A 25,053-nucleotide genomic window follows, 5' to 3' on the forward strand; every position below is an offset into this window, starting at 1 on the left:
AATGACATAAATGGCTTGCTATGAGGAAAACAGGATTAGGAAAACCTTTAACCTTTGCCTTCTCCCCTCAAATTTGTCATTTGCCTATTTTATATAGTAAGACATCCCTACTGGTAATTTCATTTACATTTATTCGAGACAGATATTGAAGAAACTGAGTAGTTTGCAAAAGCTAATAGAATGTTACAGTACTCAACCCACTCCACCTGAAGTCTCCACAACCTATCTTGCTACCTCATCCCTGAAGTTCCATTGTACACTACAGTCCTGGCAGGCATATTTTACTGTTAGTACTCCAATTAAAAATTACTTCAAGATTTTAAGAGGATATTCTTTGGGATATGGAAAGTTGTGGTGTATTTCTCCATTTCATAAATGTTTATATCACTTTATGAATGGAGGCCATCATTAAAGTGTTATGAAATAATCTATATATTGCTAATGAACTATCTGTAAGCAGAAACGTTCTTAACTGATTTTCAGAGGCAATTGTATGTCTTTATATTTCTCTCTCAAGGTCAATTGTTCACAGTCTCTGCACTTTTTTTCTCTAACTTTAGTATTAACCCTCCCAGGTATTACTCTCTCAATACTATGAAAGAGTAATTTTAATGCTTTTTTTTAAAGTAGACACTTGTTTTGCATGGATGTCTAAGATCAAAATGAATTGCATTTTCAGTAGTACATAATCTGTGTGGTGAGAGAACTGAAGAAAAATTTAGATTAATTACTGTTTTTTGTGACTGATTGTATAGGGAGAAGATAGGAGTGAAGTAAATCAGAAGACATAAAAACATGTCTATGTGCAGATTTTGGAAAAAATTAAAAAAGCATTGCTTAGGTCACATGAAAAATGATAGAAAGATATGTCCAGTGTGAATTCTGATGCAGGGCTGCTATTTGCTTTCTCAGTGTAAATTATCTTATTTTCCTTGGCCAAGAAAGCTATAATTTTATTACATGCAGTACAGGCAATGTTAAAAATACCACTTCCCACATGCTCTTAACATGTGTGTTTACACAATGCCATCTGGTTAGTAAAATATCATGTGACTTTGCTTCCAAGTATTCACATCAAATCTTCATGCTGATAAGAACCAGGATATGATACTGGAACCAAGACAAATTTCTTGAAACTAAAATGAAAAGGTAGGACACCTGGACAATTCTGATGTCTTCCAATTTTTCCCCTGATGTCTTATTATATAAACTCTGTAAGCCCTCAATCTGTTTGGACAATGCCTTTTTATTCTCCATTTTAGAAGCTGAACCCTGTGTCTGTATGATACTGCTGAAATTTTCCTTGGCTTTAGCATGATTGGTACCAATAAACATAGTTACATTGTCTTTGGGAATATAACTGATATTGCAGCAGCTCTATTTAAAGAAGATTATTTTATAAAAGGAGTAACTATACATATCTCTCAGAAATGCAACATCCAAATACAATGCTATTTGGTTTACAAGATCATATTTAAATAAGCCAGATAGATAAAAGAAACATCATGTGATTACATGTGTATCTCTACCTTAAAGGTTCACATCATGATAAAAGCTATTTCACAGTAATGTATCTTATAATGCATGGAACATCAACAACAACCAGAGTACATGTGCTAATTAGAACACGACTGTCACACTAGAAATTGCAACCGTAAGCAGCATGCTCCAAATAAATTGGGTCATCATGGAGATGAATATAACTTCACTGATCTCAAAATACATTCCTTGACCTGCAGGCTTTGCCCAAGGATGCTAACTTTTGTATGATATCCCTTTTTATATGAACCTGTGCTTATAATAAGTCCTTGAAAGAGACAAACAAATTGGAAGATTCACAGAACCATAGGAAAATATTTAGTTCAGAACATATGTCATAACCTTTTGTTATTTGAAGTATGTGTGTATTTGAAATAACAAAAGGGATTATAGTTTTTATATTAAGATTATTTTTCAATATTAAGACTTTAATATGAGCGAAAAACTATTAAAAGCACATGAGTGCCCACTTGTGACACCAAATGATTTTTAACATCTTAAGTTACAGTTAACCTTTTAAGTGTATTGTTATATTATAGGCAGGTTGAAATATATTGTATGTGATAACCATTTTTATATTGATCTTTTGGATTAGGTAGCATGATTGCCTGGTCTGTGTTGTTTTTACTCTTTTGGCTTTGGGGAGAGCCCACCACTCAGTTTTCACATAAATCACACAAGGAGGTTTATTGTTAGTTATGAATGCCTGGCCTTAGGTTGGCTTGTTTCTTGCCAACTGTCCTTAAATTATCCCATCTAACTTTTGCCTGTCGGCTTTTATCTTTTCCTTCTGTAAATTTTAATTTCACTCTTACTCTGGGTGCCTAAGTGTCAGGGTGTCTGGCCCCTAATGTTTTCCTCTCCGCGTTATCCCCTTTTTTTCTAGTTTCTCCTTCTGTTTATACTCTTTGCTTTCCAGTCCCACTTACCCTTGCTCCTGCCTCGCTATTGGCTGTTCAGCTCATTATTAGATCATCAGTTATTTTAGAAAGTAAAATAATCACATCTTTACAGAGTTAAAGAAATACAGCATAAACAAGTCACATACCTTAAACTTATATTCTATCACACCAGCTCTAATTTTATAAATCTTGAAACTAAAGGCAATGACAAATTGAACACTGTCTCTAAGTCTAGAACTCCATGATTGATACAGCCACTTTTCAACATAGCCAACCTCTAGATTCCCATCTTGATTTGTGTACTCTATGTAGCTATGCCTCCAGATACATAGAGGATAGATAGGGGGAGAGAGAGAGAGAAAGACAGACAGAGATAGAGAGAGAGATGATAGAATAATAAATGGATGAGAGATAGACATACAGAGAATATGTATATATGCATATGTATGTATAACCATTTTATATATAAATATATACACACTCATTAATGATGTTACTTAAGATACAATAAAACCAAACTAAAACTGTAATGTAGATATATACTATGTTTCATTTTAAGTTTTAAAGCATGTTTTCAAAAGGCTTATTTATAAAGTCAAATAGCAAACATCAACAGACATACGTCTATGAGCTCCTGTTAATGATATATTATATAATGTATGAAGGCCTTAAAGACATTTGGTAGTATAATTCAGTATTCACTAAGTGATAGCATGTAATTTAAATGAACCATATCAAAAACCCTTCCTCTGGTATCAACCATCCCATAATGAATTAAATATTCCAAACAGTTGTGCATGAATACGGTCATACTGTCCACTGAATAATGCTCTTTTGACCTATAAATTTAAATATCATCTACGGATCAAGAAAGACTTTCCTCATCCTAGTGAGCTTTATTCCCAGTAATTATTGCCTACCATAGGCAAGTTTCTACACATCAATTGTGTCATGGAATACTTCATACTCACATTCTACCTATATATTCCACATTCCTCAAAGATGGGTTTATGGTTCTACTGTAATATGTCCAGACCCAAGCATCCATCCTGGATTATTTGGGGGTATTTAGAAGGCCTTTGTTGAATGGATGAAGGCTTAGTCATATGTTGGTAAAAGGCAGAACATTTAAATGATCTGAGGAGAAACCAGAATGTTCATTGTTTCATGTACAAAGATAAAAATCTATTATTTCCCTTAGAATTTTTATCTGACTTTGAAGGTCTAGTTTCTTTCCGTTTGATTGTGCATGAGCTCAGTAAAAAAAATTCAATGTGTGTATATGTGTGTGTGTTTATAAAAACAATTTTAAATTAAGAATGAGGCCTTATTAGCATAGCTACATAATGCTGTAACAGTCATTAATAATCAAGATACAAAAATAATAAAAATCAAGAAATATGAAAAAATCCAGATCGCTGATTTTTGTTTTTGATTTTAGATATGTCATAAAAATAATTCAAATGCAAGCAAAAATAACAATTTTTTAGTAGTGGCAGTGGGGGAGAAATCCACTAGTTAGTAACCTGACTTCAAAATATGCTTTAGAAAGGAGATTTAATGACGTTACCATGCATGGGTAACAACACTACTCCCAGAGAGGTCCCAGAGGCACCCTAAATAACACTGGCTGTTGTTACTGCTCTTGATTACATCACTCTTAAAAATAAAATTAGTAAGACCCTTTTACTGAATATACCACACACTCTGACTATAAAATGAAGAAAATTCTATCTCTAGCTGGCCAGGAAGCTTTCTCCCTGCTGATAAGCACTCGTTGTGACTAATACAGTAATGTAAGTTGCTGGTAAAGAAGATCAATGGTCTAACTTACTTGATTCTGAATGGTAAGATACAGACAAACCAGGCAAAGTATACCCAGTGATGCAACAGGCTGTTCTCAGGTAACTTTCTCAACGAACCTGAGTCACATCACACAAGAGGAAATTCATGCCTAGTCCTGTATACCTATTTATGAGTCTGTACTGAGGACATCATGGGTCCTAAGGTAAAAGCTACCATTGTTATTTTGCTTCATGACCATGTTGTTCCATTGCCTCATAAATATTTACATCTGTATCCATAGATTACTGATTCTCTCAGCCTTGGTCAGAGAATCTTCTTTTTGTAGTTGACAGCTATTAGCTAACATAGACTCTTACCTGGTCAAAGTGCAGAGAATGTGTGACTATGAGCACTTAGCCCTAAGTGGAAATATTTTTATCAAGCCTACCACATCCCTGCCAAGGTTCAGAGAACATCTCAAAGAGAAGGCAAGGGAAATATAACAAACAGAGGATGGAGTAACACTTTATCCTAGGATGACTTGTATACTCACAGCTTCATGACAGCTGTGGCTTACCTGCACAAAACCAAGCCCATGAAAATCCCTGTGTGGGTAATGAAGGACCTCATGAGGGCTCCACCCTTAGCTGAAAAGAACTGTGAGTTGCTAGCGGCTAGAGGGGAGGATGGTAATTTTCTTAGGAAGTGTGAAAGAAAAAGAAGTGCACAAAAGTATGGAGAGCAACTGGTTCGGGATGTTCTGGGGAAATTGGAGGGGGAGAGGAAGGAGAGTGAGTATGATCACAATATAGTGTACATGTGTGAAATTCTTAAAGAATAATTTGAAATCCAAGCAACAATTAAACTTTTCAAATAATTTCCTTATTTTTGTATTCAATACAATCCAACCACAGTTTACCTTCCCTCCACTCCTTACCTTTTGAAAAGAAAGTAAGTAAGCAAAATTTAGCTCAAGCCAGACTTGATTCAGGACTACAATATCCATATTAGAATACTGATCACCTAAGTGAAATCACACCTATCTCTATCGGTGCTTATTTAAAAAAAATAGTATATATAGAGATATAAAACCCAAAGCAGTTAGTAAAATGATAGAATTACACCTAAAAATGAATACAACTAGAATAAAAAAGTAAGTTAAAATGAAGACCATGCTAGGTAAGGTTAAGGGGATCAAGAAAAATTCTCTTCTCCCTTATTTGTATTTTAAAATATTGATAGCTTACTGTATTTCCTATGATAATGTTTCATTAACAGAGAAAAGATGTGTGGCACAGTGATGTATCAGACATATTTTCTGGAAACAAACAGGAAGTGAGATCAGAGGAGAGCTGATGGAAGTAATACTTATGAAAAGAAATTAATACAAGGCTGAACTAACCAACGATAACAAAAAAAAAAAAAAAAAGAAGTTTGGAACACACAGGTTAAACTTGTAGAATACAACCCAATTACTTTAGGAGGAAAAGGAAGTCACTTAGAATTTGTTTTTAAGGTCTCACATCTGAAACAGTTTATAGAAAACAACCTACATCTGTGTCTAAAGTCATGGGGAAGGGGTGACTCAAAGCAGTAACCCACATGAGTAAGAATAGGGCCTGGCAACTGGGACTCAGAACAATGTCTATTGGAGCCTAATCACCAGTCAGAGGAGGAATGAAAACTTTCAAAGAGAAAATTAAACAAAGGAGGAAGCTTTGGGAAAACAAAGGGCTAGAGTCGCAGAAAGAAGAATGAATGCAGCTTTCAAAGATGTTGAGGGATCGCTTTTCATGAAAGGATTTCCTAATTAAATCATCCCTCTCTTGAGGTGTCTGGATAAGAACTATGTTAAGAAAAGTTAATGTTAACACAAATTGCAAGGACTGCAATATTTAAATTGGATCCTGCACACCAAGCCTTTACATAAGTGAAATATTCAATGAAAATTTAAGAATCCATCTATTTCATAACAATACACTTCATCTGTGGCTGGATTTTCCTTTTTGATTTATTGCAACAGTTTACATAAATTGGACTTAGTGTTCTGAAAAAAATCAATCTTTTTCTGGGCTAAGCAATCATATGGTGCCATCTTCAGTTTCTGCAGCAAGCTCACAGAATGCTCTGGGATCCTGAAGACCACAATCAAAACTCTACAGATAGAGCTGAGTAAATTACCTGAATGAAAAGCATTTCTGACTTATATTTTCATCTCATTGAGGGATGGGCGCCCAAAGTCCATTTGTGTGCGAGGGATATATACTGATCTACTACCAAAGCCACATAGATCGCCTAGGTCTCCTCATTAACAGCCACATTCAGGGGGTCTATGTCAGTCCCATGCTGGCCCCTCTGCCATCAGTTTGGGGTCCAAGATTTCCCCCTTATTCAGGTCACTTGTTTCTCTAGGTTTCACCAGCCCAGTTTTGAACCCTTTGCTCATCACTCATTCCTCTCTGTCACTGGGTTCCAGGAGTTCTGTTCAGTGTTTAGCTATGGGTGTCTGCCTCTACTTCTATCTGTCTCTGGATGGAGGTTCTAGGATAGTATATAAGATAGTCATCAAAATCATTATCAGGGAGCAGCATTTAAGGTAGTCTCTCCACTATTGCTTAGTTTGCCAGTTGGTGTCATCCTTGTAAGAAAGAGGACTACAGACCAATATCCTTCATGAACATTGATGCAAAAATACTCAATAAAATACTAGCAAATCATATCTAAGAACACATCAGAAAAATCATCCACAATAATCAAGCAGGGATGGTTCAACATACAAAAATCCATCAATGTAATCAACCATATAAACAAGCTGAGAAACAAAAATCACAAGATTATCTCACTAGATGCTGAAAAAAACTTTAACATACTCCAACACCCCTTCATGATAAACGTGTTGGAGAGATCCAGGATAACAGAAACATACCTAAACATAGTAAAAGCTATGTATAGCAAACCAACAGCCAACATCAAACTAAATGGAGAGACACTCAAAGCAATTCCTCTAAAATCAGGAACAAGACAAGGTTGTCTACTCTCTCCATACCTCTTCAATATGGTACCTGAAGTTCTAGCCAGAGCAATAAGATAACAAAAGGAGATCAAAGAGATACAAATTGGCAGATGATATGATAGTTTCCACAAGAGACCCAAAAAACTCAACAGGGGAATGCCTATGCCTACAGCTGATAAATACCTTCAGCAAAGTGGCAGGATACACGATCAACTCAAAAAAATCAGTAGCCCTACTATATACAGACGATAAAAGGGCTGAGAAAGAAATCAGAGAAACATCACCCTTTACAATTGCCACAAACAATATATTTTTTTGGTTGTAAGCCTAGCCTTTAATGGCATAGCCATCTCTCTAGCCCATTAGGAAATTATATATAAGGTTTAAACCCACAAGTCTTTTTAAATTAGAATTCCTTGCAAAAAATGGGAGCATTCATTATTCAAAAAATGGTTGCTTATTTATTTTGTATATATGTGACAGTTACTGATTTCACAGTAAAACAGTTAATTCATTCACTCAACCTCTGTGGTGAAGAGGGGTTTATTATATGAGCTTAGACATATAAACAATGTTCTTTAAGAATTTAATGTAGAAGTACATTTTTCTTCTGCTACTTTTTTTTGCCTGTATAAATTTTATTACTTAGGCTAAGAGCAAAGAACACACCCTACAGAAAATTACAGAACTATGTATAGGACTTTGCAAGGGAAAGTAACACTTTATCTGGATTAGCTTAGAGAGCTGTGAAGTGAAGTGGTAATGTCCATTTGAATCATACTTAAGCGGGCTTCAATCTTTGTTGTTAGTCATAGATTATGTGATGCTTTTGGGAAAGTCTGGCTATAACACAGTGGTTCTGTTTGTCTACTGGTCTACACATCTGGCTGAGGTTCCATTAATTCAAGATCATCTGTCCAGACAAATCCCCATAGTAGAGTCTCAAAAATCACAATCAAGTCTTTTGAGAAACTGTTCCACCAAGAGGCAAAGCAGTAGATTAGTCCCAAAGCTAGTCTTCCACTTCATTGGAAATTCTGGGAGCTTCAACAGCTGAGCAAACAGAAGCTAGAGGGTCTACATGGAGCCATGCTACATCTTAGAGATTCAAATGATGCTTTGGAGGACTGCAATTTGTCATCTCCTTTTTATTGATATTAAAAGTGTTTTAATTTCTACATAGTGAAAATTATCCAAATTTTTGTTATCTATAAGTCATTTCAACTTATGGTCACTGAAAATTAATCAGTAATTTAAAAATAACACAAATTAAAAAAATCCAGGGACAGATATTGGGGATCATGTTGAAGATCAGAGAAGCAAAGCAGACAATTCAGTAGATCTTACCTCTACCAAGCAGAAATGGTAATCCTGTCTCCACAAATCTTCAGAGACAGTGATATCTCTGCAAACCCTCAGAGGCAAAACTTCTTAGTTCCTGTCTCCTCCTGCCTTATATTCCTTTCTCCTCCCAGTCATATCATTCCCATCTCCACCACCCTCGTGCTTGGATTAAAGGCATGTGATTCCAAGGGCTGGGATGAAAATGTGAACCTGGTTACTCTTTTCTTCTGTGTACACCAGAGTATCCTAGAACTCAGAGAAATCCATCTACCTGTCTCCTTAATCCTGAGATTAAAGGTGTGTGCCACTACTCCTAGCCTCCATCACATGCTAGTATGGCTGCTGGGATTCAAGCAGTGTATCACCTTTGTCTGACCTTTATGGCTTGTCACTAGCTTTGCCTTCTGAACCCTCAGGCAAACTTTAATAAACTGCAAATAACGTATCACCACAAAAGTTTAACAGTTTTATTTCCTCCACTTTGTCTTTGAACAATTTTGACCTAGCACTTATATATACATTATTGTTTAATATATGGATATAGTTGACCAAGCAAGATCCCTTGATCACTCTTCTTTTGACCACTGGACTATCTTTAAAATATGATCTGAAAATAAACTATAAAGTTAAGGTACTATTTATGGACTTAACATTATTATATTGATCAACATATCTGCCTATACACTGATAGTATAGTTATGATGCTAAAGATATTGTAGTGACTTCTAAAATAGATTGTATGGGTATAGAGAGCTGCGAAGTGCCGCACCCTTAAGATGGTGCTGGCTTCCACCTTCTGCTAGCCCGATAGCAAGTACTCTCTGTGATAAACAAATCCTTATTTGGTCAAGGCTGGATATCAGGCTTGCTTCCTCGTATGTGGACCTATCTGTTGTCGCCAAGTGGCGTGCTGGGGTTGGCTATGTCTAGGCCATATAAGCTGTGGGCTGGCTTTCCCCAAGGGGAAGAAGACTGTTTCAAGGTTCCTGAATAAACTGCTTGGAGAAGAGTTCCCGAGTTGCGGCTTCCTTGCTGGTCGAGGTGGTCACGACATATGGGCCATCTGGTTCATTCCCTAATTTCTGTAATGTTAAACTTCTCTGAATGGACTACGTTTCCATATGAACTTTAAAACTAGTTTATCAATTTGTAAAAAAAGATATCTACTGCTTGTACCAGTTATTGTGCTAGATCTATATGCTAACTTAGTTATAGTAGTATCAGTCTCTTAAAGTATGACTATTAGGTGAATTTCCATTTACTTAGATAATTAAATATCACTTTCAAAATTGTTTGTTGTTTTTAATATATAACTCTTTCAGTTCTGTTGGGGCCTAGTCCCCACAGGGTCTCTGAGTTGTTTGTCAGCTGATAGCCATAGGTGCATCCTGTTTTCTAGTCCTGGCTTAATGCCCCGGCCTTGGCACTCTGACATCAACATCTAGCAGGAGGAAAACATGCTCTCTTCCACCTGGGGTTTTTCCACTGTAAGCCTTTATATTAACCTGCTCCCTCCTATAAGAGAGAGAACTCTCAGCACTTGCAATAAAGACTCTCTCTCTCTCTCTCTCTCTCTCTCTCTCTCCTGGCAATAAAGGCAGCACATGCATTCTCTTAGTACAAATAACTGGACGTCTTGTCTTTCTTTTCCTGATAACTTGGACTTGCTTGTGGCACAGGCGCCTCAATTGGAGGTTCCACTAAGATCCAGAGAGACTTGGAAAGACTGAGAATGATTGGTCAGAAAGAAGACTCAGGAAAGGAGAGACTGGAGAAAGAAAAAATTTGAAAAAGGGTACCTCAACTTCTAACAGTAAAATTGAATGGTCAAATCTCCAGGCTTTCGCTTGAAAGATCACCTTCTAAGGAGAAGGTATGTTGAATTATTCTCCAGCCTTGCCCGATCCACTTAGGTCGGGAAAGTAAGGGGAAACTGAGAAAATGCCCTCAGTTTTAGGGTGTATTGAATTGATCTCCAGCCTTTAGCCTGATCCACTTAGGTCAGGAAAGTAAAAGGTAACTGAGAGATCACCCTCAAAGGCTGGCCAGCAAGTAAAGTTATGAGGTTACCAAATTAGGGGTACCAGGTTAAATCTCCAGGCCTTTTCCTGACATCAAGGTCGGAAAAGACAGGGGAACCTGAGAGATCGCCCTCAGTTGGAGGGTGGATTGAGTAAATCTTAAGGCTTTAGCCTGAGAGATAATCCTCAGTTGGAGGATGGATTGAAAATGGGTGAATTAAAAATTGGAAAACCTGTACTCCACAAAATTCAAAAATTTAAAGGAAATGGATGACTTCCTGGACAGCTATCATTTGCCAAAACTAAATCAAGAACAGATAAGCAATTTAAATAGACCTATAACCCCTATGGAAATAGAAGCTGTCATCAAAAGTCTCCCAACCAAAAAAGCCCAGGGACAGATGGCCTCAGTGCAGAATTCTACCACAAATTCAAAGAACAGCTTATACCAATTCTTCTCAAAGTGTTCCACACAATAGAAGCAGAAGGGTCTTTTCGAAACTCTTTCTATGAGGCCTCAATAACCTTGATCCCCAAGCCACACAAAGATACAACTAAGAAAGAGAACTTCAGACCAACATCCCTCATGAACATTGATGCAAAAATACTCAATAAAATACTGGCAAATCAGAGCCAAGAACACATCAAAACAATCATTCACCATGATCAAGTAGGTTTCATCCCAGAGATGCAGGGATGGTTCAACATGCAAAAATCAATCAACGTAATCCACCATATAAACAAGCTGAAAAACAAAAATCACATGATCATCTCACTAGATGCTGAAAAAGCCTTTGACAAAATCCAACACCCCTTCATGATAAAGGTCTTGGAGAGATCTGGGATAACAGGGACATACTTAAACATAATAAAAGCCATATACAGTAAACCAACAGCCAACATCAAACTAAATGGACAGAAACTCAATGCAATTCCTCTAAAATCAGGAACAAAACAAGGCTGTCCACTCTCTCCATACCTTTTCAACATGGTACTTGAAGTTCTAGCTATTGCCATACGACAACAAAGGGGGATCAAGGGGATACAAATTGGGAAGGAAGAGGTCAAACTTTCACTGTTTGCAGACGATATGATAGCTTACACCAATGACCCAAAGAACTCTACCAGGGAACTCTTACAGCTGATTAACACCTTCAGCAAAGTGGCAGGCTACAAGATCAACTCAAGAAAATCAGTAGCCCTACTATATACAGATGATAAAAGGGCTGAAAGAGAAATCAGAGAAACATCACCCTTTACAATTGCCACAAACAACATAAAATACCTTGGGGTAACGCTAACCAAACAAGTGAAAGACCTGTATCATAAGAACTTTGAATCTTTAAAGAAAGAAATTAAAGAAGCCCTCAGAAAATGGAAAGATCTCCCATGCTCTTGGATAGGTAGGATCAATGTAGTAAAAATGTCAATCCTGCCAAAAGCAATCTACAGATTCAATGCAATCCCCATTAAAATCACAGCACAATTCTTCACAGACCTTGAAAGAACAATAATCAATTTTGTATGGAAAAACAAAAGACCCAGGATAGCCAAAACAACCCTGTTCAACAAGGCAATGTCCGGAGGCATCACCATACCTGACCTCAAGCTCTATTATAGAGCTATAGTCCTGAAAACAGCTTGGTATTGGCACAAAAATAGACAGGCAGACCAATGGAATCGAATTGAAAATCCGGGTATTAACCCACACACGTACGAACATCTGATCTTTGACAAAGAAGCTAAAAATATACAATGGAATAAAGAAAGCATCTTCAACAATGGTGCTGGCCTAATTGGAGACTGGCATGTAGAAGAATGCGGATCGATCCATGTTTATCGCCATGCACAAAACTTAAGTCCAAATGGATCAAAGACCTCAACATAAATCCAGCCACACTGAACCTCTTAGAAGAGAAAGTGGGTGGTACCCTTGAACGAATTGGTACAGGAGACAGCTTCCTGAACATAACACCAGTAGCACAGACAGTGAGATCAACAATTAATAAATGGGACCTACTGAAACTGAGAAGCTTCTGTAAGGGAAAGGACACAGTCTGCAAGACAAAAAGGCAGCCCGCAGAATGGGAAAAAATATTCACTAACCCCACATCTGACAGAGGGTTGATCTCCAAAATTTACAAAGAAATCAAGAAGCAAGTCTCCAAAACATCAAAGGACCCAATTAAAAAGTGGGCTGCAGAACTAAATAGAGAGTTTTCAATAGAGGAGTCTAAAATGGCTGAGAGGCACTTGAGAAAGTGCTCAACATCCTTAGCCATCCGGGAAATGCAAATCAAAACAACTCTGAGATACCATCTCACTCCTGTCAGAATGGCTAAAATCAAAAACAGCAATGATAATTTATGCTGGAGAGAATGTGGTGAAAGTGGGACACTCCTCCATTGCTGGTGGGAGTGCCAACTGGTTCAGCCACTTTGGAAATCAGTATGGAGATTCCTCAGAAAAATGGGAATAAACCTACCACAAGACCCAGCAACTCCACTCTTAGGCATATATCCAAAAGATGCCCAGTCATACAACAAAGATGTCTGTTCCACTATGTTCATAGCAGCTTTATTTGTAATAGCCAGAACTTGGAAGCAACCTAGATGTCCCTCAACCGAAGAGTGGATAGAGAAAATGTGGTACATTTACACAATGGAGTACTATTCAGCAGAAAAAAACAATGGAATCATGAGATTCGCAGGCAAATGGATGACACTAGAAGAAACCATCCTGAGTGAGGTAACCAAGTCACAAAAAAAGAGAAACATGGCATGTACTCTCTGATATATGGATTTTAGACAGATCTGGGGAGTGCCAACCTACAATCCTATGGCCAGACAGTCTGGGAAACAGAAACTTCATTGAGTGGCTGATCGAAGAAGAGGCAGACTCCCTCGGTTAAGTACTGAGCTGAACTCAAGAAAGCCAGTAACAGAGAGGGAGGACTGATGATCAAAGTGATTAAGACTGGGCTGGTTTAACCCCCAGAAACAGCTGACCAGTCAAAGGTTAACTCTTGAATCCCAGGCATCAGCCCGGGAATCCAGCATGGGACTGATCAAGATCCCCTGAATCTGGGTGTCAGTGAGGAGGCCTAGGTAATCTATTGAGCCTTGGGCAGAAGATCAGTACTCATCCCAAGTATACACACGGACTTTGGACTCCCATAGAACAACGTGAGGTGCACTCTCACCCTGAACTCTTGGGGAAGGGTCTAGGCCCTGCCCTATATGAAATGACAGACTATGGACACCCCCATGAAGGGCCTCACCCTCCCTGGGGGAATGAGGGGTAACGGGGGGGGGGGGTTGGGGGGAGGGCACGGGAGGAGGGGAGGGAAAGGGAGAGGGCCCTGGAACTGACTTGTGAAGCAACCTTGTTTCTTATCTAAATTTAAACTGGAAAAAAAAATAAAAAAATAGAATGTACAACATTTTTAAATATTTTTTTAAATTTTAATAAAAATTATAAAAATTCTTAGAATAAAACATGAATGAATATTCAAAAACAATAAAATAAAATAAAACCAAAAAAATTGGTAACAGTTTGTAAATGAGGTACTGGTATTAATTAAAAGAATACACAGTAAAAGTAACACACGGGGAGTTTGGATACTGTGTGTTGTTGTGTTGTCTTTAAATTGTTTAATTGTGAAGAAAGGAACAAAAACTGCTAAAAGACATTTGATTATCAATGCTGCTAAATTAATCCAACTCATTTATTTTGAAAATGCTTTGACTTCTAAATTTAAATATAAGGCTGGGCAGTGGTGGCACATGCCTTTAATCCCATACTTGGGAGGCAGAGGCAGGCAGATCTCTGTGAGCTTGAGGCCGGGCTGGACCGACAGCCTCCAAAACAATACAGGGAAACCCTGTCTCGTAAAACCAAAAAAAAAATTATCTATAAATTTAAATATAAGGACAGGTTACTTAGGAAAAGAATTTCTGCTTTTGTTTCCACAAAAAATTAAAAGCTGTGGGTTCCTTCCAGACTAGTATGGTTTGATAAAGCAAGACCACCTGAAGCATTGGCCCAGGTGATCCAACATCTAAAACAGCTGAGATGATGCAGCCTTGCAGGCGACAAAAGCAAGGATTTCAACAGGTTTCTGGATTTTTTTGTCATTATTGCCCTGCTATTTCAACACCCCTTAATAGCAAGAAGTAGTTTGGAAAGAACAACACCCACATTCCCAAATATTGTTTATATATGTATGTTTACATTTATACAGGGTTGATTATTGATACAAATTTAAGGTCAATTTTGTGAGTCATCTCTAAAAACTTTTTTACAAGGATTGGGTATGGCTGTAGCCCCTGAGTGTAACTCAGAACTTCTCAAATAGAGGGATGATGAGGGGACACACGACTTTTTCAACCTTTTGTTTTAATTCAAGGATTGGCTGGAGTTGTTCTGTCACAGATATTTCAATTAAGGAAGTTTCATTTCAACAAACTAATCATGACCTAGGGATAAAGGATGACTAAAAGGTAGTATGTATGTTCCAAATGTATGGTATGGCCACATGGGTGTGTATGAAATGTTATTGTGAATGTGTGAATGTGAACTGCTTAAATTGCCTTGGATATGATAAAAAGGATACTTATGTTGCTTTGGAGATAGTTAAAAAGATACCTAAATTGCTTTGGATATAGCCAAAAGGAGAATCCAGCCAGTCAATGTCTTAACAGGAAAGGTTGACGATTTGAATCCTCAGAGCCAGTCAATGTGTTAACAGGAAAGGTTGATGATTTGAATCCTCAGAGCCACTCAGTAGAAATAACAAAAGCCTACAACATGGCCTAAGAGCCAAAAAAATATCTGTATGGAGGATTCTATAGAGTATCAAACAGTTCAAACAAATTTCAAAAAAATAAAAATGGGGGAGATGTTGAGGCCTAGCCCCCACAGGGTCTGTGAGTTGTTTGTCAGCTGATAGTCATAGGTGCATCCTGTTTTCTAGTCCTGGCATACTACCCGGGCCTTGACCCTCTTTCATCAACATCTACCCGGAGGAAAACATGCTCTCCTCCACCTGGGGTTTTTCCACTGTGCTGTAAGCCTTTATATAAGGCTGCTCTCTCCTAAAAGAGAGAGACCTCTCAGCACTTACAATAAAGACTCTCTCTCTCTCTCCTGGCAATAAAGGCAGCACATGCATTCTGTTAGTACAACCAGCTGGACTTCTTGTGTTTTTTTCCTGATAACTTGGACTTGCTTGTTACACGGGTACCTCAACAGTTCTTCAATTAAACCTGTTCCCAAATAGTATATTCTATTACTGTTGGAATTAGTAATATAAGAGAATCCCTCAATTTTAGTTTCATAGAGAAATATTTAAAGTATTTATTATTACAAATGCTTCATAACTTACAATAAGGTCCCAGAAATTCAAAAAATATATCATGTAAAAAATTCATCCAACACTCCTATCCCATCTGCATGATAGCTTAACAACACACTACACCGCAAAAAAATCCCTAGGCAACAGTTTCTCACTGCCTCTGTGGAGGGTCATGTGATAACATCATGCAATTTATCTCTGGTCTGCAACAAGATTGCAGATCAATACCTAATGCATGACTTGTAATGACTGCCATCTCCTGTCCCTTATTTTCAGTTATTTTAATGCTGTTAATATGAATGATCTTTAAATATAGTAATTGTGTAGTAAATAATAAGATAACATGCTTGATTCCATGGGTACTTAAAACATTTATGTTTCATTTACTTAAGTCTTAATATTGCATGCTCATTAATAGTTTGTTTGTAGGAACTAAATGTATAAGAGGCTATAAGGTTAATGGTAAATTTAGGAAATTTCCTTAAATAATGCAGCTCAACACATAATGGCCATATAAAAAGAGCAGAAGGCAAAACAGCTGTGCAGAATCACACTAGAGAAGTGAGCCTCTGTGGCAGATTGAAAATCAGCAGCCTGGGGATGAGGGGCTGCATGGGGGAACACTAAATCACAGCAGATGGAGGATGAGAAGCACACACATGAATAAAGCAAAGGGAGAGAGCAGACACCTAGATCGGCTTTTTTCTTAAGGTGGATGAACAAAGAGAACTACAATGGTTGTGTATCTAATGAACTGGCACTTTGATAGGGAAACATCTGAGCTGCTAGAACTACATGTCTTAAAAACTCTAAAGGATCTGGATATGGGTAGGTGAAGAAAAACACAGGATTATAAATTTTTAAAGGACTAGAACATGCATGTTGAAATTCTGTATACCATGTAATCAACTAAAACTTAGTTTATTATTAACAACTGCAGTATCATTATGACATCAAAATAACATGCTTCCTTTCAATTTGAAAAATATAAATATCTAATTACAGTTCATATGACTCAATTTATTGAGGGACAATTATCCCATCCATACACGTGTGTGTGTGTGTGTGCATGTTCATACATTTACAATTTTATAGATATTTGTAAGTTCCCACTATTATAGTTTTATTATCTTTTGTCTATACATATATGTATATATATATGTATATATACATATACATGAACATACAAACACGTTCTTTACAGCCAGTGACTTGATTGTCGATCTTTTATTGAAGGGCATTTAGATTGTTCCAATATTTTTTCCCATTAGAAATACATTTCAGAGCTTATAAAACAAAATGTTTTTAATTACTATCCTCAAGCTAATTGCAAAGCAATAGTGAATATTTGTTCTCTTTCCCTCTTCAAAATCATTTTAATTGTGACAAAACTCTTTTGATTTATCTTCTGTCACTTGACTCCAATTAATGGGCCCAATTATGATATAAAACCACTGGGGCAAAACTCTCAAAATATATAAATCTTTTCAAAAGTCATGAGGCTCTATGATTCCAATTCAGTGTTAAATGTAGGGTTCCTGATCAACTATTTTCCACAAACCGTGATAAAAACAGAGGACAAGTTCAGTGCTGGGCTGAAGTGTGTTTAAAATTCATGTGCAAGTAGGACTCCTCTGCATGATATAGTGATGCCTTCGGGACCCTCACCTGTAAGCAATAATGCTACCTATCATTTTGCTTCTGTAAGGAGTAAAAGAGGAATTTTCATGATTCAAAGGATATGTCTTACATGCCTTCCCTTCAAAGATTCTGATGAATTTATAATGAAGTAGCTCATATAGCCATTGTCCAGAGGCTAAAGTTGAACATTATGTCTACTGAGTCATTTCCCAATATCTAGAGCTCTATCTGTACTAGGCAGCCAAACACTTTGACCAGTGAGTATTCAACTCTGAAACACAGAACTGGATTGCTACTATATTTATACCTCACATTGCTGTCGTCAATAGATTATTGTAAATATATTTAGGCCCTATCCCATACCTAATAAGCCTGAAGCCTAGGGAATTAAGCCCATTGTTTCTCAGGGGGTACTATGAGTAATTTGGATGTTTATTCAAAGTGCAATTACATAAGGATATGCTATAAATCTTTCTTAAATGTGAATGTTACCTAAATAACATTCCTTAAAAGTGGACTACATGTAGATAATGTGTTTTTTGCATGTCAAGTGAAATTAGAAGTTTTTAACAATAGTCCCTTTGACATTGTTGTATGTATTTCATCTGCTACATGCCCCACATTAGTCAAGTACCTTTGCTTCCTTTGATCCAGGTCTCAGAAAAGACTTTCCTACTGAGGATTTTCAGATGTTTATCACTGAGCTGAGAGGCTAACTCTGGAATTTTCTTCAGCATACTCCACACAATGTTGTGTTCAAGGATTGTTCTGTGAATTGGCCTTATAAAAGAAAGAGAGATTATAAATTCAGAGAGCACAGCAAAATATATAAATAAAATAAAATCTTTAAACTGACGGTGCTTTCATTTTATTTTTATTTAGAGTTGTTTCAAGAATTCATTTGACTTATTAATCAATTTTCAGCATTTACTCGCTTTCCAATATTAAAATATGCCATGATTCCTTAAACTTTGATAAAAACTTAATTATAAAGACCATATCATTTATTAGCAATAAAGACTATTTTTAAATATTAACTAATGAAGATTTACTTTAATTCCTACTTTTTATACTTGATCTTTAACATTTATGCATTATTAAAGTTGGGTAAAAATGAAACTATAGCTTAACACTTAATGATTTATGATTTAAATGAGATGATATATATGCAATTTTATATTGTGCATGTATTGATGTGTTTATTTATTTGGAATTCATGATCATCATACCTCAGCATCCTAAGCACTAAGTTTACAGGCATGTGCAAACACATCTGGTCTTATTTAATCATTAAATTATTTATTAGTCATTAAATTGAGTAAATGCAGCACTATAATTAATGTAAGAAGTTCATGTTATACTGAGTTCTGATAACATAATTATTGTACATTCAACCAAAGAGTATTCAGTGTTTTCAAGTAACTTTTAAGATCAATATGAAAAATTAGTTTAGTTCCAGAAATGTAACTTATGGTGCCCATGACACATGATGGGTTCTGCCAGTAACAATTCCACTAAGACCTCCTGTTCTATAGTAGTTTGGATGAAAAAATCCCCATAGGCTCAAGCATTTGAATACTTGATCACTCTTCAGTGGCTGTTTGTGGAAGGATGACCAGAAGTTATATGTCACTGTGAGTAGGGTTGGGGTTGTAAAAGCCTCCTGGCAACCCCAAATGTGCACTCCCTACCTCCAAACTTACAGTGTGAGAAGTAAGAGCTCAGACATTTCTGCCACTGTGACTTCACTGTGTCATCATCAACTCTAACCCTCTGGATCCATACACCCCATAATTAATTTTCTTTTATGTATTGCCTTGTTCATGGTGCTGATTCACAACAAGAGAAAAGTAATTAATGCATATGCTTTTGGACTTATATCTTTACACTTGGATGATGATATAAATTGTCTTTCTGTTGCAACTTTTATCCAACACATCCAAAAACAATAGCTAATGGCCAGCCTTGAGAACTATCTTTAGAAAGTATCTCCCTATTAAGTATATATCATTTTAAAATGTGTACCTAAGATGCTGTAATAATTTGTATCAGAAATCTAGCAATATAATATTTAAAGTGTAGGGTATATATCATTGGAATCAATGCGATGGCTCAGGAGATAAAGTGTTCTTTCTGTCAAGCCTGAGGACCTGAGTTCTATCCCTGGCCCCACAAAGTAGGAAAAGAAAATCAACTCTTGCAATTTGTCCTCTGGTTCCAACATGTGGCCAGCCATATCCTTCAATACACAAAATAAATATATGTAAAAATAAATTTAAATATGTCATTAACTTAGTGATCATAAAGGAGATATGTCTGTGTGGAAACATTTATTATTCATCTATAATAAGATATAACATGAACCAGGTGCTTAGAAAATTTACTTCACAGAACATTATATTTAATGTGTTTAGTATTGATAGCTTGACGCAATGGATCATTAACACAGAGAAGTGGACCAATTTGCAAACCTAAGTGGAAGGGAAGAGAGAGAAGACAGAAATATGAAGCACAGTTACAAAAAGCAAGTGCTTCCGTGTGCCTACTTAGCAAGAAGGAGCTGAAAGTGAAAAAGACTTGGATATAAAAGGTCCATTAAGTCTGCATGGTTAAATAAAGGTGTCTCACCCTATGGCAAAGGTCTAATGAAAAGTTCTGCCTTTCCATCTAAGTTATTGATCCAGCAGCCTTTGGGGAAAGCTGAGAATGGTGAAAGTGAGATGAATCAACAGTTGTAAAAGCAATGTCTGTAGCAGAGCCATTGCTTTGGTCACTGGCAAGTAGGTGATGCTAGAAATAGAGAGATACTTTTGAATAGTTAAAGGATGTTTTTGCTAAAATATCAAGTATTATAACCTAGTAAAACTGTAAGTCATTGAACTTTCAAATCATAACACACTAATCCTCACCTTCAAACAGAACAACTTCTCCAGTGCCCTAGTTACATTTACTCACTAGCATAAGAGATGAGAGGAAATTTCATACATAGTAAAGACAAAATGTGTGCTTTATCCCAGGATCCCCTTTCCCCTTATTGAAAAAAAAAAAAAACAGCCGGGCGGTGGTGGTACAGGTCTTTAATCCCAGCACTTGGGAGGCAGAGGCAGGAGGATCTCTGTGAGTTCGAGGCCGGGCTGGACTGACAGCCTCCAAAACAATACAGAAAAAGCCTGTCTCGTAAAACCAAAAAAAACCAAAAAACAAAAAAAAAAAAACTGTTAATACTGTTAGGGCAATGGTTCAATAAATCAGCTCATGGAAATAAATCAGCATTGTTTTCATGACTAATCCCTTCAATGTGATTCTATCTCATTATTTTCCTGATTAGGCTGTTAATGATAGGTTGCCTTTCCCTGTTCCCACCATTATGCATGTGTAAGAAGAAAAGTGCTTTTGATATTAGTGGACCAGAAATTACTAAACTGGATCTCAGTGGAGAGAAGGTTGTATACCTAGGAGTCACAACGTTGAGATGTAATCTTGAATGAAAATTTTAGTTGTCTTTTAGTGAAAGGATGAAAATGGGTTAGGAAAAATACCACATATCAATAGTTGGTAGCTAAAGAGACAACATTTTGTGGACACCAGAACTATCAAACAATCAATTCCTGTTGTATCTAGGCATTTACTAATTTCCATACCCCCTTTGACCATATGCCTGAGTTTTAACCAGCAACAACTAAACAGACATACAGAAGCATGGCTTATTAAATGGTAAAAAATTTAAAGCATTCAATATGAACATATAAATAATGTGTATGCTCACCTAGTGGATACAAAATCATGCAAGTATTCAAGTATGTGCTTAGCTTCATGGCTGTTCAATGCCTAACCCAGGGACAATGAAAGCAATCTCTCTCTCTCTCTCTCTCTCTCTCTCTCTCTCTCTCTCTCTCTCTCTCTCTCTCTCTCTCTCTCTCTGTGTGTGTGTGTGTGTCTTTCTCTACCTCTTCTCTTTCTCCCTCTTCTCACCCCCCTCCATTCTCTCTCTCTCATACACATACACACACAATAGACACACATGGATTTTCGTCTGCCCTAGGTTTGCACAGATCTATGCATGGTGTCAAAACTACTGTGAGTTTACATGTGCTACTGCCTTGTGTTTTAAAAACACTGATTCTTTGTAGTCATCTACCAATTCTAGTTCTTACAGTCTTTCTGTCCTCTCTTCCATTATGATCCATTAACCCTGCATAAAAAGAAAGGCATACATATTGCCTTTATGACTAAATATTCCACAATCTATTATTCTGTGTACAGTGCCCAGTTATAGGTCTCCATGTTAATTGTTATTTACTACAAAAAGTAACCTTCTCTCATGAGGGCTGAGGAATATACAACATATCAAAATACATAGTACAGAAAGAATTCCTAAGAGGAGAATTATAGCACAAAATACCTACATCAAGAAATCTGGAAAAGTGTATATTACTGACTCAATGATGCACTTGAAGGCTTTGGAAAAATTTTTAAAAAAGACAACACCCAAAAAGAATAAAAGACAGGAAGAGATAGATCATCAAAAACAGTGTGAAATTAAAAACATAGAAACAAATTAATTAATTAACTGAAGACTTGGTTCTTTGCAAATATTAATAAGATTGACAAGCCATTAGCCAAATTAACCAAAGAATGAGGACCTAAATTAATAAATTTAGAAGTGAAGATACTGAAGAAATGGCTCAGCAGTTAAGAACACTCCCTGCTCTTCCAGAGGATGCTGGTTCAGATCCCAGTACCCATCTGACATTTCACAATGATTTTTATCTCCAGTTATAGGATAAAATCGAAGAAGAAAAGAGAAATGACATCACAGACATTGAAGAGTTTCAGAAAGCTATAAGCACACAGTTTAAAAACCTATGTTCAACTAAACTGTAAAATTGAGATAGAGTTTTTTTTTATTGTTGTTGTTGTTTTTCAAGCATTAATTTTACTTTCACCAATATTTCATAGATTTTGCAGTTCAGGTCGTACATTTTTCTTAAATTTCACATGAGTATTTTATACTTTAGAGGCTGTTTGAAATGGTCTGTCTTCAAAGATATTCATCGGTGGTGTATAGATTGTATGGCTAAGTCTTAATCACATCCTTCACTTTTTTGAGCCTGTTTATCATCTGAATTGAATCCACTGGATTCCTTAGTATTTTCTGTACCAAAGACATAATTTGTAAGCAGAGGCAATTTTCATGTTCCTTCCTGGTAGATTTCTACTTCTTTCAAACTGTCAATGTTTCTTGATTGGACTACTATTATAATGCTGAACAATATGTATTCTCCTGTTTTCCAATTTTAAGGAGTAAAACAAACAAACTAGCCTATTCCAGGGGTTTCAGGTAAACTTTGAGGTAAAAGAAATATTTTGGAGTTTTCTATGCTAGTCTTTCCTGTCCCAGCATGATGTAAAAGCTGGAGTCTCATGGCTAACCTTTGTAATCTTGTCTTCCACATTCACAGCTGTACAGACACATGCCCTAAGTTTTGAGATCTTTAAAGTCTGTTGACTTCACACTCAGCTAGTACATCATATTTCTTACTCAAGAGACTGACTACTTCACAGAACATATTTGATGCATAGAAAATTGACTATGTTTCCTTTATGGTTACTATACTCTAGACTATTTTGCTTACATTCATTCAGATGAATAAAGAAAATGAGGCTTTTGCATTTTTCTAAAACTGATTTAATCTTTTACTAACTTAATCTAATAGGATGGAGAATAAATCAAAAACAAAAATCCTTCCACTATTAACAGCATTATACCTTTGTACATAAACAGTGTCTGTTGTATTTAAATGTTAAAGACTCACAAATTTACCTTCATATACCAGCTGGTTGACATGGAGTGCCCTGCTATCAGTAAAAAGTAAATATTGATAAAAATATAACAAAAATGGGAAAAAACTAAAAGCAAATCTACTACAAGTTAAAAATAAAAATAATGCTTTTTTTCTGAGTTGGTGATAAATCATCCAGGTTCTAATAATTCAGGAATTCATTGTCCTTTTTTTCCTTTTAAAAATACATTTGTACCTTTTTTAAAGGATATATTTTAATTATTTTTAGTTTGCTGTATGCAGGTCTGACTAATCAAATTATTCAGCCTCCCTGTCCTAATTCAATTAGCCCCTCTTACCCCCACTCATTGACAATGTTGAAGTTACTGTTGTGACCACTAATTTCTTTAGTGACCAAGTCCTAGGAACGCTACTTTACAGTATTTCTTCCTGAATTATCCTGCCTTTAATATATTTTCTTTTTGACCATTGATAAGTTATTTGTATATGCAATTTTCCTACCTTAAAAATGATTTGATTATGAAGTATGAGTTCTTCTGGCTTCTGGTTTTTATACAGTGTGATAACAAAGCTATAAAACTTTATTACTGCTCAATTGAAATAGAATATGAGTTACACCAGAATTCTGTATTATGTACCTGAAAGCTCTAATAATAACAACTCATTCACAACATGCAATGCTTTAAACATTTTTGTTTTTGCATAATTTATATTTTTAATATGCTATCAAGTATATCTACATAGAATACTTCTGGCTAAATATGAAAATTATATGCTTTTCCCAATTTATGAATTTTCCCCAAGAGTCTGCAGTTTTTTGTGTGATATGTTCCTCTCCCCTGCCTTTCTATATGAGCTCCAAATCGAATGTTCCCAAGCACAAGTTTCTGTTACACCTAAAATCAAACCTCAGAACTTTAAGTCTTTCCCTCGGGCTGACTCCACTTATGTGGGCTCTCTGTCCAGATAGGACTCAATGTCAATTAGACTGTGGCCACACCTGGTCTGAATTCAGTGTTTTTGATTTCCACCTCCTCATCAATTTAATAACTTCACAGGAGGAAACTGCAAGCAGTGGTCTGAGGCACCCTATATCCAAACCTTCCTTACCTTCAGCTCTCCCTCTGTCAAACTTGCATAGCAAATAGATTTTACTGTTTCAAAAACCTTGCAAAGAATCCTCTAGAATCTCCCAACCTACTGATACACCTGCCCTGCTTCTACCTTCTCCAACTTTGGTCCTTTACTCAACCAACCCCTTTCAATGTCCATTAACATTCCAGAACTGACACTTTGGACACTCATTCACCTACCTTCCCTCATTCACAATTGCCTCTCATCTAACCCAGCTCAGAGCACTCTCTTCTTAACTCCTTACCACCCTCCTTCACCACTCCTCATTAATTCCTTCAAGTCTTCCACTCCTTCCTCTCTAGCCATGGTCTTCAACATCCTCAATTATCTCTCCTCTTCCCTGCTCCTCGTACTCACGCCTGTACTCACAGCCATGTTTCCCATGAGAGAAGATTACATAGAGTAGAACCTCTGGGGGAAGGACAGCTCAGTCCCACACTGAAAAGTTGGGGCAGAGGGTCATGACCTATATTAGATAGGGACTGAGGGAAGGTGGGAGAACCCTGCAGCCAGA

The 25,053-nt window shown here is 36.6% G+C and overlaps 1 protein-coding gene across 2 annotated transcripts in view; it reads right to left on the reverse strand.

Annotated features, from left to right (window-relative positions):
- The window catches only part of Cnbd1 (cyclic nucleotide binding domain containing 1), a 400,564-nt gene that overhangs the window by 149,551 nt on the left and 225,960 nt on the right, over positions 1-25,053 (reverse strand). For both annotated transcript variants that reach the window (XM_040741326.1, XM_040741322.1), the window contains one exon: positions 18,236-18,381. In XM_040741326.1, coding sequence (XP_040597260.1) covers positions 18,236-18,381 — 146 coding nt within the window. The remainder of the gene's footprint in view (positions 1-18,235; positions 18,382-25,053) is intronic.

The sequence above is a fragment of the Mesocricetus auratus genome, unplaced genomic scaffold (assembly GCF_017639785.1).
Source record: "Mesocricetus auratus isolate SY011 unplaced genomic scaffold, BCM_Maur_2.0 Super-Scaffold_6730, whole genome shotgun sequence".
In the NCBI taxonomy this organism is placed as follows: Eukaryota; Metazoa; Chordata; class Mammalia; order Rodentia; family Cricetidae; genus Mesocricetus; species Mesocricetus auratus.